The sequence below is a fragment of the Saccopteryx leptura genome, chromosome 4 (assembly GCF_036850995.1).
Source record: "Saccopteryx leptura isolate mSacLep1 chromosome 4, mSacLep1_pri_phased_curated, whole genome shotgun sequence".
Lineage (NCBI taxonomy): Eukaryota > Metazoa > Chordata > Mammalia > Chiroptera > Emballonuridae > Saccopteryx > Saccopteryx leptura.
In genome coordinates this window covers 223,432,186-223,451,728 of record NC_089506.1, presented here as the reverse complement: position 1 = coordinate 223,451,728, position 19,543 = coordinate 223,432,186, and the positions used below count along the sequence as shown (strand labels likewise).

Below are 19,543 nucleotides of genomic sequence, written 5' to 3'. Positions count from 1 at the left end.
GGGGCAGCGGGGGTCAGAGCCTCCGGGCCGGGCAGCGGGCAGCACAGGGGCAGCGGGGGTCAGAGCTGCCGGGCCGGGCAGTGGGCAGCACAGGGTCAGCGGGGGTCAGAGCTGCCGGGCTGGGCAGTGGGCAGCACAGGGACAGCGGGGGTCAGAGCCACCGGGCAGCGGGCAGCACAGGGACAGCGGGGGTCAGGGCCGCCGGGCCGGGCAGCGGGCAGCACGGGGTCAGGGGGGTCAGGGCCGCCGGGCCGGGCAGCGGGCAGCACGGGGTCAGCGGGGGTCAGGGCCGCTGGGCCGGACAGCGGGCAGCACGGGGGCAGCGGGGGTCAGGGCCGCCGGGCCGGGCAGCGGGCCAGGCTCTGCTCCTGGAGAGAAACCCGGGGCGTGGGCAGAGGCCCCCACCCGGTGTTCATTCCTTTGCCAGGAAGGCAGGCGCCCCCACCTGGAGCTCAGTGTTCAGGGCGGGGGCCACAAGGCCTTTGCGGGGAGGGGGGGCGGGATGGGGCTGCAGCTTGGCTGCCTTGGACATTGAAGAATTCTTCTGCTGTGTGATCTTAAAAACAAAAATCAGCCCTGGCCGGCTGGCTCAGTGGTATTGTGTTGGCCTGGCGTGTGGAAGTCCCGGGTTCGATTCCTGGCCAGGGCACACAGGAGAAGCGCCCATTTGCTTCTCCAACCCCTCTCCTTCCTCTCTGTCTCTCTCTTCCCCTCCCGCAGCCAAGGATCCATTGGAGCAAAGATGGCCCGGGCGCTGAGGACGGCTCCATGACCTCTGCCTCAGGCACTAGAGTGGCTCTGGTTACATCAAAGCAACGCCCCAGATGGGCAGAGTATCGCCCCCTGGTGGGCGTGCCGGGTGGATCCCGGTTGGGCGCATGTGGGAGTGTCTGACTGCCTCCCCATTTCCAACTTCAGAAAAAAAAAAAAACGAAAATCGGGCCTTCGTTTTGTTTGTTGTTAACAAATTCCTAAGAGACGCAGGCAGTGGTGACTTCACAGCCGTTGGTCCAGGATCAGTGGAGAGACGAGGAGGAGGCAGAGGGTTGAGTGCGGGTGGGGAGAGAGTCGGGGGAGGTGAGGGAAGAGAGAGGTGCAGGCGTGGGAGGGGGGCAGGGGTGGAGTGAGGATCCCTCGCACTGCAGTTCCACGACGACGACGGGAAGGGGTGGGGTGAAGCTCGGGGCGCCAGGGTGGAGCGTAAGGACGGACTTTGAGAACGAGGCACAAGGAGAGAGGTCGGAGCTGGAGGGGACCTCTGGGAGCAGCAGAGGGGGTTCCGTCTGTCCTTTCTTTATGTCAAAGCAAAACCGACACAGTGGAATAAATACATACTATTCCGGCGCTAGAACATGAAGAATGGGTTCGTGGGATAACACAGGGAACACCTTCACATGGGACGCTGAGGGACACAGGTCAGGCACGCAGTGGATAAAGCGTCGACCTCGGAACACTGAGGTCACTGGTTCAAAACCCTGGGCTTGCCTGGTCAAGGCACCTACGGGAGTTGATGCTTCCTGCTCCTCCCCTTTCTCTCTCTTTCTCTCTCCTCTCTCTCTCAAAATGAACAAATAAAATCTAAAAAAAAATGTTTATTCCACCTCTATAACATGGTGGAGGAGAAAGAGGTACCCCATCCGGAGGAAGAACATTCCAGGCACAGGAAAGAGCCGGGACAAGCGCCCCGGGCTGAGAGCGTGCCTTGTGTTTGTGACGGAGCGTCTAGGGGGCCAGCGCGGCCCCACGAGCAGAGCCAATGAGGGGAAAGCCACCAGAGGTAAGATTAGATCCTCTTGGGTCTCGAAGGTCTCCACGCTGAGTGAGACCAAGAACATGCCTGAAGAGTGATCGTGAAAGTGATCGTGCTTCTCGGAGAGCGGCAGCGGCCAGAAAAACTTGCTCACCGCCTACGAGCTATGCAACTCGTGGCAAAACCGCCTCCCTTTTCCAAGGCTCAGTTATCTCATCGGCGAGACGGGCATGACCACACAGGTCCTGCTGAACTATGACAGGCCCCCCGGGAGGCACTGCGTGAACCCGGAACACACCGGCCCCTTCCTTCCCTCCCCTCCCCTCCCCTCCCCTCCCCCCTTCCCTCCCCTCCCCCCTTCCCTTCCTTCCCTCCCCTCCCCCCTTCCCTTCCTTCCCTCCCCTCCCCCCTTCCCTTCCTTCCCTCCCCTCCCCCCTTCCCTTCCTTCCCTCCCCTCCCCTCCCCTCCTCTCCCCTCCCCTCCCCTCCCCTCCCCTTCCCCCTTCCTTTCCTCCCCTCCCCTCTCCCGCCCTCCGGCTCTCTCTACCTTGATGCCCTGAGCGATGGCGGCGGCAGCGTTGGCTTCTTTCTCATCCGCCTGCACCAGGAGCTTCTTGGCATCAGCTTCCATCGTCTCCTCTTCGATTTTCACCATCATCTTGTCAGTCTCCTCGGAGGTCTGGATAAGCTGGGGTTGGAGGGCGGTCAGTTCGACCTGCATGAGCGCCACCTAGCAAGGAGACGGGTGTGAGGGGTACAGTGTCAGCGATGTTGGTGCAAAAGAAAAAAAAAGGCAGAGCCACAGGTGTGAAAACCATTCTCCCACTGAGGATAGGTGCAGAACACTGGTTTACTTATTTATTTTTTTTTAGCGAGAGAGAGAGAGAGAGAGAGAGAGAGAGAGAGAGAGAGAGAGGACAGACAGACAGGAAGGGAGAGAGATGAGAAGCATCAACTCATAGTTGCGGCACCTTAGTTGTTCACTGATTGCTTTCTCATATGTGCCTTGACTGAGGGGCTTCAGCTGAGTGAGTGACCCCTTGGGGTTCAAGCCAGTGACCTTGGGGTTCAAGCCAGTGACCTTGGGCTCTAGCCAGCGACCATGTATGTGGTCATGTCCATGATCCCACGCTTAGGCTGGTGAGCCTGCACTCAAGCCAGCGACCTCGGGGTTTTGAACCTGGGTCCTCTGCGTCCCAGGATGAGGCTGTATGCACTGCGCCACCCCCTGGTCAGGCAGAAAATAGGTTTTTCACAGGGGATGTATTTGTTGGCTAGAGTTTACCTTTTTGATCTTTCGCTACTTGTAACTGAGGTCACACTTATGGAGCGCTGTGCTAGGCACTCAATGTTTTTTTTGTTTGATTTTTTTTTTGAATTTTTTAAATTTAATTAATTGTGTTTACATAGATTCTAGGGTCACCCTGAATGCATCCCCCCTCCCCCATATTCCCCTCAACATCTCCCTTGCCCCCCTTCCTACGGCACCCTCCCGCCTTCCTGTCAGGTTTATCCATACATGGTCGCTGGCTAGAGCCCAAGGTCACTGGCTTGAACCCCAAGGTCGCTGGCTCGAGCAAGGGGTCACTTGCTCAGCTGCAGCCCCCCAGTCAAGGCACATATGAGAAAGCAATCAATGAACAACTAAGGTGCCACAACGAAGAATTGATGCATCTCATCTCTCTCTCCCTTCCTGTCTGTCTGTCCTTCTCTCTCTCTCCTATCATCCCCTTTCCCTCTGTCCTCTTTTCCTCTGGTCCCTTTGATCCCTCCTCTGTCTCAATTCCCTTCCTCAGTTCTCATTATTCCTTGGATTTCTCAAATGAGTGAGGTCATATGATATTTTTCTTTCTCTGCCTGGCTTATTTTACTCAACTTAATAGTTTCCAGGTCCATCCATGTTGTCACAAAGGTAATATTTCCTTCTTTTTTTATAGCCTCATAGCATTCCATTGTATATATGTACCGAAGCTTTTTAATCCACTTGTCCACTGACGGACACTTGGGCTGTTTCCAGATCTTCGCTATTGTGAACAATTCTGCCATAAACATGGGGGTGCATTTCTTTTTTTCACTCGGTGATATGGTGTCCTTGGGATATATTCCTATAAGTGGGATGGCTGGGTCAAAAGGCAATTCCATTTTTAATTTTTTGAGGAATCTCCATACTGTTTTCCACAGTGGCTGCACCAGTCTGCATTCCCACCAGCAGTGCAGGAGGGTTCCCCTTTCTCCACATCCTCGCCAGCACCTATCGTGTGTTGTTTTGTTAATAAGCACCATTCTCACTGGTGTGAGGTGATATCTCATTGTGGTTTTAATTTGCATTTCTCTGATGATTAGTGATGTTGAGCATTTTTTCATCTGTCTATTGGCCATGTGTGTGTCCTCTGTGGAGAACATTTAATGAGACATTTAACCTTTTTTTAAAAAAAGGTATTTCTCCTGTTGAGTCTACATTCTAGTGTGTTGAGGGCAGAGAGAGGTTAAGAACAAAAGCAAATTAGGAGGAAAGAAACCTACATTTTTTTAAAGCCCGAAGGAAACACACACGGCTGTGACACTTGGAATAGAAAGAACTTTGCTTGTTCCCAAAAATATCTCTGTCAAGGGGTTTTCAGCCACGGTGTGCACACCTCCCAGAACGGATTCAGACAAACACATGTGTTCCCTTCTTCTTCTTCTTCTTTCTTCTTTCTCCTTCTTCTCCTTCTCTCCTCCTCCTCCTCCTCCTCCTCCTCCTCCTCCTCCTCCTCCTCCTTCTTCTTCTTCTCTTCTTCTTCTTCTTCTTCTTCTTCTTCTTCTTCTTCTTCTTCTTCTTCTTCTCTTCTTCTTCTTCTTCTTCTTCTTCTCTTCTTCTTCTTCTTCTTCTTCCTCTTCCTCTTCCTCTTCTTCTCCTTCTTCCTTCTTCCTTCTTCTTCTTCTTCTTCTTCTTCTTCTTCTTCTTCTTCTCTTCTTCTTCTTCTTCTTCTTCTTCTTCTTTTCTTCTTCTTCTTCCTCTTCCTCTTCCTCTTCTTCTTCTTCTTCTTCTTCCTTCTTCCTTCTTCTTCTTCTTCTTCTTCTTCCTTCTTCTTCTTCCTTCTTCTTCTTCTCCTTCTTCCTCTTCTTCTTCTTCTTCTTCTTCTTCCTTCTTCCTTCTTCTTCTTCTTCTTCTTCTTCTTTCTTCTTCTTCTTCTTCCTCCTCCTCCTCTTCCTCTTCCTCCTCTTCCTCTTCCTCTTCTTCTTCCTCTTCTTCTTCCTCTTCTTCTTCTTCTTCCTCCTTCTTCTTCTTCTTCCTCCTCCTCCTCCTCCTCTTCTTCTTCTTCCTTCTTCCTTCCTCCTCCTCCTCCTCCTCTTCTTCTTCCTTCCTTCCTTCCTCTTCCTCTTCCTCTTCCTCCTCTTCCTTCTTCTTCTTCCTTCTTCCTTCCTCCTTCTTCTTCCTCTTCTTCTTCTCTTCTTCTTCTCCTTCTTCTTCCTCTTCCTCTTCCTCTTCTTCCTTCTTCTTCTCTTTCCATCTTCCTTCTTCTTCCTCCTCCTCTTCTTTTCTTCTTCTCCTTGTCCTTCTTCCTTCTTCCTTCTTCCTCTTCCTCTTCTTCTTCCTTCTTCCTTCCTCTTCCTCTTCCTCTTCCTCTCTCCTCTTCTCTTCTACTTCCCCTTCCCCTTCCCCTTCCCCTCCTCCTCCTCCTCCTTCTTCTTCCTTCTTCTTCCTTCTTCCTTCTTTCTTCTTCTTCTTCTTTACCATAGTAACAGGCTTTATTGAAAGGAAGAAAGGAACCCTGCTGGGCACTTCTCCGGGGAGAGAAGGGCACCAGTTACAGACTAGGGGCTAATTATATAGTGTTCGGGAGAGCCTGAGGGAGTACTGAGGTATGTCCGGAATGCTCCTCCATGGGGGGGCTTGCCAGCTTCTTGGAATTCCTCTGTCTCAGGGGTGATAGTCCAGTAAGGGTGAGGTCTGACAAATAAGCGGAACATCAAGAGGGCAGTTTGGAATTCACGTAGCTATCATTTCTCAACTCTTTCTCTGGTCTAGCCATTTTCTTCTTTTTTAAAGAAATTTTCATTTTTTCTTTTCAAGTACAGTTGAATGTACAATATTATATTTGTTTCAGGTGTACAACCCAGTGGTGAGGACAGTTATATAACTTACTAAGTGATCGTCCTGGTAAGTCTCACACACGGTTTGACACCTATGTAACTATTAGAATAATACTGATTAGACTCCGGAGGCTGCACTTTCCCATCCTCGTGACTCCTCTGTAACCACCTGTTTGTGTTCCGGACCCCCCACCTTTCCTACCCCCCCATCCCATTGGCAGCCATGGAAACATTCTCTGTAGCCATGAGTTTTGTTTCTGTTCCTGTTTGATCATTTATTTATTTTAGATTTCACTGTTTTTTTTAATCTTATTTTTATTACTTTTAATGCAGTGACATTGATAAATCAGGGTACATATGTTCTGAGAAAACATCTCCAGATTATTTTGACCTTTGATTATGCTGCATACCCCTCCCCCAAAGTCGAACTGTCCTCTGTCACCTTCTATCTGGTTTTCTTTGTGCCCCTCCCCTCCCCCTACCCCCTCTTTCTCCTTCCTCACCCCTTCCCCACCCCTGTTACCATCACACTCTTGTCCATGTCTCTGAGTCTCATTTTTATGTCCCATCTATGTATGGGTTCATATAGTTCTTAGTTTTTTCTGATTTACTTACTTCACTCCGTATAATGTTATCAAGGTCCATCCATGTTATTGTAAATGACCCGATGTCATCATTTCTTATGGCTGAGTAGATAGATATGTATTTATTATCATTTTATTGTTCGTATGTTTGATCTTTTTTTTTTTTTTTTCCTCTTCTTCCTAAAGAAAACCCTTTCCATGGTCATGGGATAATACTTGTGGGGTTGGTGGTGAACTCCTCTAGCTTCTTCTTGTCTGGGAAGATCTTTCTGTGTCCTCTGAACCTAAATGACAGTTTGGCCGGGCAGAGGATTTTATTTTATTTTTTGAGGGAGAGTGGAGGGGGGGAGAGAGATGAGAAGCATCAACTTGTAACTCGTAGTTGCTTCACCATTATTTATAGTTGTTTATTGATGACTTCTCATACGTGCCTTGAACAGGGGGCTCAAGCTGAGCCAGTGACCCCTTTGCTCAAGCCAGAGACCCTTGGAAGTCAAGTCATGGACCTTTGGACCATGTGACGATCCTGCACTCAAGCTGGCAAGCCTATGCTCATGCTGGTGACGCTGAGCTCAAGCTGGTAAAGCCATGCTCACACTGATGAGCTCGGGGTTTTTCAACCAGGGCCCTCGGCATCCCTGCATTGACACTCTACCCACTGCACCACCACCATCGCCGCTCAGCTGGGCAGAGTCATCTCGGTTGTAGGTCCTTGCTTTGATCACATTGAATATTTCCTGCCCCTCCCTCCTGGGCTACAGAGTTTCTGTTGAGAAGTCAGCTGACAGTCTCATGGGAGCTCCCTGGTAGGGAACTAATGGCTTGTCTCCTGCTTTTAGGATTCTCTCTTTCTTCGAACCTTTTTCATTTTAAGTACGATGTGTCTTGGTGTGGGCGTCTTTGGATTCATCTTGTTTGGGACTCTCTGTGCTTCCCGGACTATTGTGTCCTTTTCCTACACCAGGTTAGAGACGTTTTCTGTGGTTTTATTTCCAATAAGTTTTCAGTTTCTTTCTCTCTCTCTTCTCCTCCTGGCCCCCCCACGATGCGACCACGGGCAGGGGCTGATGTTTTCCCTGGAGGCCCCTTACGCTGTCTTCATTTTGGATTTCTTTTTCTGTTCCACAGTGTGGTGTTGTTTGCTTCCTTACGTCTAAATTATTGATCTGATTCTCAGCTTGACCTACTCTACTGTTGATTCACGGAAAGATTATTCTCCATTTCAGTTAGTGGTCTTTCGTTTCCGATTGATTCTTAATTGTTGCTGTGTCGTAACTTTTATGCCGATTCTTTCTTTGTTGAAGTTCTCGCTGAGTTCCTTGAGCACTCTCACAACCCGTGTTCTGACCCTCTGTGTCGGTTCGTTCACTGGCCTTCGTTTCGTTTAGTTCTTTTTTTTTTTTTTCCTGGAGAATCCTCCCGGGCTGTCACTCGGGACATGTCTCTCGGTCTCTCCTTTCTGGCTGCTTCTCCGTGTTTGTTTCCATGGAAACAACAGGTAGAGCTGTTACTCTCTCAGACTTGGTAGAGCGGCCTTGCATAGTAGGGGTCCTGTAGAACCCGGTAACACAGAACTGGGTGTGCCAGGTGTCCCCCCCCCGCCCCGTGTGGGCTGTGCGCACTGTCCTGTTGTAGCTGAGCCTGGACCGCTGCTGTTGTCACCGGGAGGGACTGACCGGGAGGGACTGACCTCCAGGCTCATGGCTGTGAGGACAGCAGAGGAGCCACTGTGCCGAGGTCAACCCCACGGAGCGGGACTGGCTTCCATGGGGCTTTGGGGCTCGCCGCGTCCGCCCCTGGAGTGTGTTGCTCATGCAGGTGGCAGGGTGGTCGTCTTCTGTGACTTGCGCTCTGTCCACTGGGCGCACTGGCTCAGGGGCTGCCTGGGAGGAGCAAGGGCAGCCACCGCCGGTGCCCTGCCTGGGGACCCCCGGCACGAGCCACAGAGCGCAAAACTCACGCAAAAAAGAATCCACGATGAACAAAAGGTGGAAATCTTGAAGAGAGACCATCTCCGTGGGCCAGGTTTGGGCAGTGGGCAGAGGGAGGCGCATTCTGCACAGGTAGCGTCAGGGGCCGCCCGAACCTGGCGCCCCTCTGGCACGCTGCCCCTGAACGGGAGGCTCACTGGCCACCGCCCCCCCCCCCCCCGCCCAGACCCTGCACGCCCCCCCCCGCCCCCCCCCCACCCCGGGCCCGCGATGTCCCGGAACGACCCCCGCAGTCCTCACCTGCGAGGCGGGACGAAGTCACAGTTTCTGCAGGCCCCGTCAGGTAGCGGCTCCCGGGCAGGGAGACGCCGACCTCACTGCCTACTTGCTGTTCAGGAGGGGTCTTGAAGGTGAGGATCTTCCCCACTCAGGTAGGATGAGTGGGGGTGACGTAGTTGTGTCGGGCGAAGCGTCGTGGTAATAATCGAGCGACAGCTCCTTCACGCTCTCCTGGAAATACTTGCACATGGAGATGACCCTGCCAGGGGGGGCACGGAGCGTGGTGAGGCCGTGGCCCCCATGTCCAGCCCAGCTTCAGTTACAGCGGCTGAGGGTGGGGGTGCTGGCCCACGGGACCCCCACAGGGTCCGACGCAGGTCAGCAGAGCCGCAAGAAGGGCTGGGGAGGTGTAGAGTCTTACTAGAACGATCTTTGGGCAAGTAGTTCTATCTCTGACCACCTCGGTGGATCACCAGTGCTCGACCCTCTGGCTGTCCTGTGGGAAGTAAGTCTCTGGACTTGCAGATTGTGTTTATAAACGCCATCGTGTAAAGTAGGGTCTCAAAGGAAATGCAATGATGTTGAAATAGAGTCTTCAAAAAAAAGTTAAAACATCAAATTTGTCATATGTGTGCTTTTTTTTTTTTTGGTGAAAGAGACAGAGAGAGGGGCAGATGGGGACAAACAGACAGGAAGGCGAGAGAGATATGAGAAGCATCAATTCTTTGTTGCAGCACCTTAGTTGTTCATTGATTGCTTTCTCAGATGTGCCTTGACTGTGGTGGCTACACGCAGAGAGAGTGACCCCTTGCTCCAGCTGTGACTTGGGCTTCAAGCCTGTGACCTTGGGCTTCAAGCCAGTGACCATGGGATCAAATCATGGATTCCATGCCCAAGCCAGCGACCCTGCGCTCAAAGCTGGTGACCTCGGGGTTTTGAACCTGGATCCTTTGCGTCCCAGGCTGATGCTCTATCCACTGCCTGGTCAAGTTTATATTATGCTTCTTATCAAGGCATTAAATCAGGGTCAGCAAACTTTCTCTGGGAAGATCCAGAGGCTAAATATTTTCAGCTTTGTGGGCCCCATGGTCTCTGTAGCAACTACTCCACTCCGCTGTTGTAGCGTGAGGAAAAAGGGCACGGTCCCAATAAAACTTTATTTACAAAACAAATATAGTTTGCTGACTGCTGCATTAAATAAATTTGGGCAGCAGGTCTAAAGGAAAGGATACATTGAGGTTATCTGTTAATGGCTAAAGGAGTTACAAATAAACGAGATTTCTCTTGGTAACAAAGTCACAGATCTTGCTAATCCTACCGGTTTAGTTGCTTCCATTCATCATAGAAGGAAATGCCAAACACCCACTCAGTGTCAGTGGGAAAGAAGATGTAATTTTTCTCCATCCCTATTCCCTGGCCCTCTGAATTCTATTCATGGGTCGGCAGGCCCAGGTTAAGGCTCTTCCGGCTACAGAACCAAGTTCTTGAGAGAGAACGTCAAGCCTCACACATCCCGAACCCTGCCGACTTCTTCACTCTCCACTCATTCATTGACTAAGCAGTTTCAGGCACCTGCTGGGCATTGGGGATAGAGAAGCACACAAAGCAGGTGGCATTGTCCCTGTCTTCACGGGGCGCCCGGGGTGGCTGACATTCTCATCTCATCTCCCTTGCTCTAGCTTATCATTTAAAATTTTTCTGTATCTGTGCTTTATACATAAAAGTGTTTTCTTGACTCTTATAACAATCCACTTTCACGCCCTTGGCAGTAATCTTGCCCCATTAAGAATGATAGCTCTAAAGCAGGGGTCCCCAAACTACGGCCTGCAGGCCGCATGCGGCCCCCTGAGGCCATTTATCCGGCCCCCGCCGCACTTCCAGAAGGGGCACCTCTTTCATTGGTGGTCAGTGAGAGGAGCATAGTTCCCATTGAAATACTGGCCAGTTTGTTGATTTAAATTTACTTGTTCTTTATTTTAAATATTGTATTTGTTCCCGTTTTGTTTTTTTACTTTAAAATAAGATATGTGCAGTGTGCATAGGGATTTGTTCATAGTTTTTTTATAGTCTGGCCCTCCAATGGTCTGAGGGACAGTGAACTGGCCCCCTGTGTAAAATGTTTGAGGACCCCTGCTCTAAAGACTGTTGAAATAACCATGCGATTCTATTCCGGTTCTTACAACGGTGACATTCCTACATCTCCAGGGAAATTCTGAACAATAACATTTTATTCTTTTTCAGAAAAAAAGTGTTTTATTCATTAAATATCTAACTAAATAGGATTTAAAAGTATAAACTTTTTATCTAAAATGAGAAATCCTAAAACAGCAAGAATAGAGCCTTTATCTGGATTTTTCTTTTTAAATTAAGTGAGAGGTGGGGAGGCTGAGTGATAGACTTCTGCATGTGCCCTGACTGGGATCCACCCGGCATGTCCACCAGGGGGCGATCCTCTGCCCATCTGGGGCTGCTGCTCCACTGCTTGGCAACTGAGCTATTTCAGCACCTGAGATGAGGCCATGGAGCCATCCTCGGTGCCCAGGGCCAACCTGCTAGAATCATTCGAGCCATGGCTATGAAGGAGAAGAGACAGAGACAGAGAGAGAGAGAAAGAGAGAGAGAGAAGGGTGGAGAAGCAGACAGTCGCTTCTCCTGTGTTCCCTGACTGGGAATCGAACCTGGGATGTCCACACGCCAGGCCGATGCTCTACCACCGAGCCGACCGGCTAGGGCCTGGATTTTCAATATGCAGTTGGCATGTATGGTTAGGGTACTACAATGCTGCTAACACTTACTCTATCCGAATATTGTCATCAAGTTCCACATCTTCCAGAAATTTGTTAGCCACCAACTCCAGGGCATCCGTGGGCCAGGACTGGAACCAATCGATGGTGCAGCAGTTGATGAGCGAGGGGAACATTCTCAGGCGGTTCCGAAAGGCATCCCCGATTGGACTCATGGCTAATGAGAAACAGACCTCGTTAGTTCCCTTCCTCCTGGGAGGCCCCTGGGAGCAGGCCGTTCTTCCTGAGGGTTCTGGTGGTGGTGGTGGTGGGGTGATCGTGTTCCCTGCTGGTGCCCAGGGGTGCAGTGGAATAACCCACTGCATGGCCTTGGATGGGAACACAGCCAACAGGAAAAGAATGTTTTGCCTAGAGAATTGTTTTGTGACTTGAAGGTGGGTCACTGAAACAGGTCTATGTGACTGAAGGCAGTTGCTGGGCTTTTCTCAGTAAAACATTCTCATAAGATTTCTGTACTTTCCAAAGTTATCCCTTAAGATAAGGAGAGGAATGTGGTGGGATCCATAGAAGCAATAGCAATTAATGCCTTCTGATATTATGTTGCTACTAGGCTATCTTGCAGGTGCACTCTATGTATCTTTTTTTTTCTTTCTTTTTTTACAGAGACAGAGAGTGTGTCAGAGAGAGGGATAGACAGGGACAGATAGGCAGGAACGGAGAGAGATGAGAAGCATCAATCATTAGTTTTTCATTGCGCGTTGCGACACCTTAGTTGTTCATTGATTGCTTTCTCATATGTGCCTTGACTGCGGGCCTTCAGCAGACTGAGTAACCCCTTGCTGGAGCCAGCGACCTTGGGTTCAAGCTGGTGGGCTTTTTGCTCAAACCAGATGAGCCCGCGCTCAAGCTGGCAACCTCGGGGTCTCGAACCTGGGTCTTCCGCATCCCAGTCCGACGCTCTATCCACTGCGCCACCGCCTGGTCAGGTGCACTCTATGTATCTTTAAGCAAAAGTTACTCTTGATGTTATGCTAATTTCTCAGTAAACAAGCTTTCTGAAGTCTTGTGAATAAAATTAGGACACAGCGCGAACTTGGGGCCATTTGCCTGAGCAAGTGGTGGTCCTTTGCTAGTCCTTGATGATTTCGTCTGCTGATCTCTCTCTCTGCGCCCCCGACTCACAACAACACAGGGGTGTGACCGGGCACAGTCATAGTAGGTGTCTGGGACGCAGTGGGGGCTTATGGGACATTTTCGTGAAGTTCGGGGATGGGAATTCAGTGACTGGTCTCCCATTCCCGTTACTGTTTGTCCCTTTTGGTTCCTTTGGGTCCTGAGTCCCTGGGTCCCGTGCTCTGTGTGTGTGCTCATTCAGACAGAAGGGAGCCGTGGGCTTCTCCCATGGAGCCACTTCTATGGGTCTGGGGGCACCAGCTTGTTTCTGACCCTTTCCAATCACGCAGCTGGATGTCTACACCCCAGATGTCATTCTTTTATTATTATTATTTTTTATTTAGACTCAATGTGGTAGAGAAAGTATGATGTGCAAGGACACAGGTGAGCGGGTCAGAGTGGCTAAAGGAGGGAGAGAGAAGGGGAAGCTTGGTCTGAGCTGAGAGTGGACAGGAAGGGAGGACAGGCTGGCCGGTGACCTTACGCAACTATCGAGGAGGAATTCTGGGTCTTCATCCTCATTTCAGTGTTTGAATTTGTGTGCACGTGTGTATGTGTGTGTGTGTGCCTACACACAACGATTATGTTTGCCATACACGACAAACAAACCTCTCCCGGCTCACCGGAACAGAACGGTCTAGGATGGACAGGAGTGGACGTGAGGGAATCGTTAGGAGGTGGTGGGGGCACGGTCTGGGTGAGGTAACAATGGCTCAGCCAACGGGAAGGCGCTGGTGGCGATGGAGTGGGCGGGTGACCACGACAGGAGGCCAAGGAGGTAGAAGTGGACAGGACTCAGTGACCAGAGAGAGAAGCGTTAGTTGGGTTGAAATGTCATTCACAGGGAGAGGATCTCCAGGTGTTGTTCTGTGAGGCCACCAGGGTAACAACGTACTAGAACGAAGGAGAGGGTGCAGAGGAGAATTCAGAGGACCGAGGACCGTGCAAGCGGGCTTAAAATAGTCGCTCAGAAGAATGGAAGTTTCCCCCGAAACTCCAGGCACGGATCCCCGGGCAGGCATCCAGGCTGGGCCCATCCTCAGACCGACGTGAGAAGACAGGGGCCTTAGGGGACTCAGGAGACCCCCGGAGACCCCCAGAGGAGAAGGGGACACCGAGTTTCCTCCTGTCTTACCCAGGACAATGTGAAGGTTCTTCCTCACCCTCTCGATAAAGAAGTTATACATAGAAAGGGGAGTCGCGTCGACCTTCTCGCCGGCCGTCCGGGCCGCCATCTGCATTTTCTCCACGAGGTCCGCCTTCTCGTCGGCCGGGAAGAGGTTGGGCACGTCCCCCGTGTTCAGGAGCATGTTGACGTCCTCGACGAAGGACTCGTCCTTGATCTGGTTGTCGGCGAAGAGGAAGACGGTGCTCCTGGCGGCGGCCGCGCCGGCCTGCAACAACTCTTCTTCACGTCCTCCCGCCAGTCGCTGCGGGCGTAGTTCTTGGTGATCTCGACCTGGCGCAGCTCGTAGGCGTTCATGAAGGCGGACAGCCTGCTGGCGCTCTGCCGCCCGCTGCCCCCGACCCCCACCAGCAGCAGGTGGCCCTTCCTGCTTCAGGACCCTGCAGATCCTGGAGACGTGCTCAATGGCGAAGCGGAACATGACCAGGGACATGGGGGCCTTGCTGACGCTGTTGAACTCCCCCAGGTAGAACTCCATGACCGCGGTGAGCTGCTTCAGGTCGGTGATCTCGTCATAGACTCTGGGGTCACTCTCCGGCTTGGAGTAATCTCCAAAGAAGAGGCTGTGGATATTGTCGTCGGTGATCTTTCCGGTGGGGGACAGGTGGATGAGGACCTGTGGGAAAGGGAAGTGGAATTCTCAGGCAGGCATTCCGGGGGGGGGGGAGGGCGGGGGGGGCTGAGGGGGGCAGCGGGAGAGAAGGGGGGGAGCTGGGTCCACTGAGCACAGTCTCCAAAGTCACGGTGAGTGAGCAGTTAAAAACAAAATGAGGCCCTGGCCGGTTGGCTCAGTGGTAGAGCGTCGGCCTGGCGTGCAGAAGTCCCGGGTTCGATTCCCGGCCAGGGCACACAGGAGAAGCGCCCATTGCTTCTCCACCCCCCCCTCCTTCCTCTCTGTCTCTCTCTTCCCCTCCCGCAGCCAAGGCTCCATTGGAGCAAAGATGGCCCGGGCGCTGGGGATGGCTCCTTGGCCTCTGCCCCAGGCGCTAGAGTGGCTCTGGTCGGCAGAGCGACGCCCCGGAGGGGCAGAGCATCGCCCCCTGGTGGGCGTGCCAGGTGGATCCCGGTCGGGCGCATGCGGGAGTCTGTCTGACTGTCTCTCCCCATTTCCAGCTTCAGAAAAATACAAACAAACAAACAAACAAAAAAAAAGAGAAAACAAAAACAAAACCCCATGATATGTGGATCTGATGCTTCTAAAGAGTATGAAGAAAGGACATTTGAGAAAAGAGTGTAAAAGCAAGGGTCAGTGAGCTCGCTAAGTAGTTAACGTATCGGTGACCAGACCGTAAGATCCTCCAGAGGAGGTGGTCAAAGAATGGCACACCATTTTTTAAAAAAAAGTTCTTGCTCCTTCACCAAACAGAGGTACAGGGGCCACCCCTGGTCCCCACCCTGCGTCGAGAGCAGGAATGTTTGGGATGCTCCTTCTTCTTCTCGGTGTTAATAACCTGGTGGTGCTTCTGCACCTGGTCTCTGGCTGCGAGGTGAAACACCTTGGCGGGTTTTTTCCCACGGAGAAATCACCACTTCTTAAAAATAGTGGTGGTGGAACACTCACACAACTAACACAACTTTCCTTGTATCAGATGAGAAGGAGAAAGTATACATCGTAACCACGTTCCACCTGGGCTTTTACAAGAGCCTGGTACCACCCATGGAAATCCACGATTCCTTTCTTAACTCACCAATTAATTTGACCCCCGGAAATGTATCAAGAATAACATCATACAGTCAGTCACTCTGAATGGTCCGAGACTTAGCGGTCAGAGGAAAAGGAACCCAAAGTGGCCCTAGTACATGACCAGGTCAGGTGACTCCGTGACTCAAGACTGTCACTTGAGATTCCGAGGGCGGAGTGGAGAGTCCACTGGGACAGGAACGGGAATTCTGAGACGACCGTGGTCAAATACTCGGGGCCGTTTCTGAGGCCGAATGTCCGGCTCACCTTCTCCACGCTCTGCTTGAAGCAATTCGAGGTGGTTTCCTTCATCATGTTGAAGAAGACCTGTCTGTCCTCATCGTCAATCAGGCGGTCATAGAAGACCCGATAAATCTCATGGATCCAAAGCCGGATAAGTTTCTCTACGTCCTGAAAAAAACCCAGAGTGGGCTATTTGAATGAGTGGAAGTGTGGGCTTCAGGGGGGTACTTCTTAAATATAACAGTTTCTAAATCCTGTGGCTGGCGTGAGAAGGAGACAAGTGAATGCTTATGAAACAGGAAGCACAATGCCCCGCACAGATTCGACGCTAGACAGAAGTTTTCTGTGACCGTTAGCAGAGTGCTGAATGACCTTGGTAACAGACAGGACAGTGGCTGACCTGGAGGTGGGTGTGGGGACACAGCAGCACCCCCTGGATCACCCGTTGAGAAGTCCCGCAGGTTAAAGACGTAATGTGACTTGGAAGGAGTGTGGCAAGAAGTTCTCCACAAGCAGCTTTATAAATGGTCATCGTCGCCTGGACCAGCATCTTTCCATACCTTGAGGGGGGGGAGGGAGGAGAAGATAGAACCAGTCCAGGAGGGTCAGGAGGGGCCAGGACGGAGACGGGACCCCCGGCCAACAGGCTGGAAGACACGCCATTTCTCACCTTAAGAATGCCACGTCAAACCCTTTCCCGAAGTGCCAGTCGGACAATGGAGCTAAAAATCTTGGTTAAAATCTCGTCCTCGAAGGCATTGATGGAAACGATGTTCAAGATGGCGAGTGAATCGTCCTGAAGACCACACACACCACAACATCACTCTTATTCCTGCCCCTGGATTCCGGGGCGGAGGGAGCTGGTCTTCGCTCTGCCCTGGTGTCCCAGAGCTGTGCTGCCCAAGACGGCAGCTTCCAGCCACGTGGGGCTGCTGCAACTTCAATCCATTCGTGACGAGTAACACTGCACCTCGATTTCTCAGTCTCACTCGTCGCATTTCAAGTGCCCGAGAGCCACATGTGGCCGCTTGCGGCCGCCCTGCCCGGCGTAGACCACGCCTGCGGAAGTTCCGGTGACGGTACGAGCATTGCACGTAAGCTTGTTTTTTTAAAAAAACACAAAGGCCCGATGTGATCGTGGTAAAAGAGTCAAACAAGGCAGAGATACTTTTTCCAGAAAGTGAGCATTGCCTTTCACTACCTGCTCCATACTAGACCCCTTCTTCCCCTAATGAACTGCTATTGATTCGGCATACTCACCTGTCTCCATCCACACCCTTCTAATGTGAAATATCCAATATCCATATATTTCTATCAATATACGAACTTTGTTGAGATATAATTCATAGTCATTGTGATCATCTGAAACCCAATTCTAGCAGATTCTTGAGAAAGGGTTTACGGGAGGAGGGATATCTCTGCGTTCTTCTGTGTTGGTAACAGTTTCCTTTTATACTTAAAGGTCATCTTAGCTCGCTAGAAAGTTCTTGACTTTTGTGTTATTTATTCCCTTGAGTATCTTCAAAGTTATTCTATTTTCTTATGGCATAAAAGCATTGCCTTTGAGAAGTCGTAAGAGAATCGAATTTTATTTCTCTTATAAATCGCGGGCTCTTTTTGCCTAAATGTCCAAAAGACGCTTTCTGTTTCTTTCATGTCTAATGATTTTACTGGCGTGTGTCTTGAGAGTGATCGTTTTCGAGTCTATATTAAGACGACCCTGCTTCCTCTCTTTTCCATCTACAGATGAGAAGGCTCAATGCCAGAGAGAACAGCAAAGTCACAGAACCTTGCCTCTGGAAACGGTACTAAGTTTCTCATGCAAGGATGCATTTCAGAAGAGAAATAGAGATCCCGGATGGATCTGAAGCAAAATACACTCCCAGACCCTCAGACGACGAGATGGTGCGGGAGAGAGAGCTGACTGGGGCGAGCTGGTCTCTCTGGCAACGTGAAGAGAGATAACAGCTCCAGCAGGTGAATCTGTCCTGCACCTAGGCTCCCCCCCCCGGGAACGCACGGTTGGCCACCTGAGTTCTCCTTTTCATCTGAGACGCTCCCTTCTTCATCTCATCTCATCTCCACAACCTCCCACGTGAAGCTTTCCAGTGCCACCCCCGAGAGCTAGCTCACACCACTGGCTCCCGCCGACACACACCCTCCACCAGGTGCCTGACACGACCCTCCATCTCTGAACGCGGTCTGGCTCTGCTAAGAGTTTAAAAAACAAAGGTGAGCTTCTCCTTCACCTACCAGTGATGTCATTCCTCCCGCCCCCCGGGGGGGCCATGGCGGTCACCAGCAGCACGTCCACGATGTCCAGCTTGTGGGTGTCTCTCTTGTCAAACCAGTACCCGTGGTCAACCCACTGCCTCAGCAGCTCGATGGGGGGCTGGGCCCCGTACACCTCCTTGGCCGGCATGTTGAGGTCATCTGGGGAAGAAGCCGGGGTCACACACTGTCCGTCCATGGGACCCTCTGCTCTCACGGGAGGAAGACAGATGACCGTCCCCCCTCCATGCGAGAGCCCGCGCCTCGTGTCCCACGCCTGCTCCTGGCCGGGCTCAGCCACAGACTGACCGCGCGGGAAGAGCTTTCCCTGGGTTCTGCCCACGATGACTTTAAGGACGCACGGATTGGAATCGACAGGCATTCAGCTTGGTCCCATCCCTGCCAACTAAATATATTGTCTACAGCGCGCCAGACATTTCGTTCATTTCTGGGGATACGATTTCTGGGGATCGGTAAGGAAGGCAAGTCATATTCCCAGCGAACAGAGTATTTCATTTGATCAACAGGTAATCGTTGAACGTTGTGGACAGAGCCAGGCTTTGGACCAGGGCTCTTGTGGTGCAAAAACAAAATGGCGAGACTCAAGTGTGACTTTCTGGAAGGCGGGGACTGATTTGCTACCAGAGCACATCGCCTGGTCTACCTGCACGTAGAAGGCACTCCGTAAAATGGAAGGAAGGAAGGAAGGAAGGAGAGAAGGAAGGAAGGAAGGAAGGAAGGAAGGGAGGAAAGAAGAAAGGAAGGAAAGAGAGAAGGAAGGAAGGAAGGAAGGAAAGAGAGAAGGAAGGAAAGAGAGAAGGAAGGAAGGAGAGAAGGAAGGAAGAAAAGAGAGAAGGAAGGAAGGAAGGAAGGAAAGAGAGAAGGAAGGAAGGAAGGAAAGAGAGAAGGAAGGAAAGAGAGAAGGAAGGAAGGAGAGAAGGAAGGAAGGAAAGAGAGAAGGAAGGAAGTAAGGAAGGAAAGAGAGAAGGAAGGAAGGAAGGAAAGAGAGAAGGAAGGAAGGAAAGAGAAGGAAGGAAGGAAGGAAGGAAGGAAGGAAGGAAGGAGAGGAGAGAAGGAAGGAAGGAAGGAAGGAGGGAAGGAAGGAAGGCAGGAAGGAGGGAAGGAAGGAAGGAGGGAGGGAAGGAGAGAAGGAAGGAAGGAAGGAAGGAAGGAAGGAAGGAAGGAAAGAAGGAAGGAAGGAAGGAAGGAAGGAGGGAAGGAAGGAAGGAAGGAAGGAAAGAGAGAAGGAGAGAGGAAGGAAGGAGGGAAGGAAGGAAGGAAGGAGGGAAGGAAGGAAGGAAGGAGGGAAGGAAGGAGAGAAGGAAGGAAGGAAGAAAGGAGGGAAGGAAGGAAGGAAGAAAGGAGGGAAGGAAGGAAGGAAGGAAGGAAGGAAGGAAGGAAGGAGGGAAGAAAGGAAGGAAGGAAGGAGAGAAGGAGGGAAGGAAGGAAGGAGGGAGGAAAGGAAGGAAGGAGGGAAGGAAGGAAAGAGGGAAGGAAGGAAGGAAGGAGGGAAGGAGGGAAGGAAGGAAGGACGGAAGGAAGGAGGGAGGGAAGGAGAGAAGGAAGGAGGAAGGAAGAAGAAGGAAGGGAAGGAAGAAGGAAGGAAGGAAGGATGGAAAGGAAGG

At 51.4% G+C, this 19,543-nt stretch overlaps 2 protein-coding genes across 3 annotated transcripts in view; both read right to left on the bottom strand.

The window, feature by feature from the left end:
* The window catches only part of DNAH3 (dynein axonemal heavy chain 3), a 208,317-nt gene that overhangs the window by 38,232 nt on the left and 150,542 nt on the right, over window positions 1-19,543 (bottom strand). For both annotated transcript variants that reach the window (XM_066383459.1, XM_066383458.1), the window contains exon 51: window positions 2,297-2,479. In XM_066383459.1, the coding sequence (XP_066239556.1) occupies window positions 2,297-2,479 (183 nt within the window). The remainder of the gene's footprint in view (window positions 1-2,296; window positions 2,480-19,543) is intronic.
* LOC136403385 (dynein axonemal heavy chain 3-like) lies at window positions 8,221-16,179 on the bottom strand. Its single transcript, XM_066382045.1, has 6 exons — window positions 16,048-16,179; window positions 15,672-15,815; window positions 13,673-14,339; window positions 11,416-11,581; window positions 8,727-8,879; window positions 8,221-8,293 (listed from the first exon to the last, which is right to left on the bottom strand). The coding sequence occupies exons 1-6, from the start codon at window positions 16,177-16,179 to the stop codon at window positions 8,221-8,223; spliced, it is 1,335 nt and encodes a 444-aa protein (XP_066238142.1).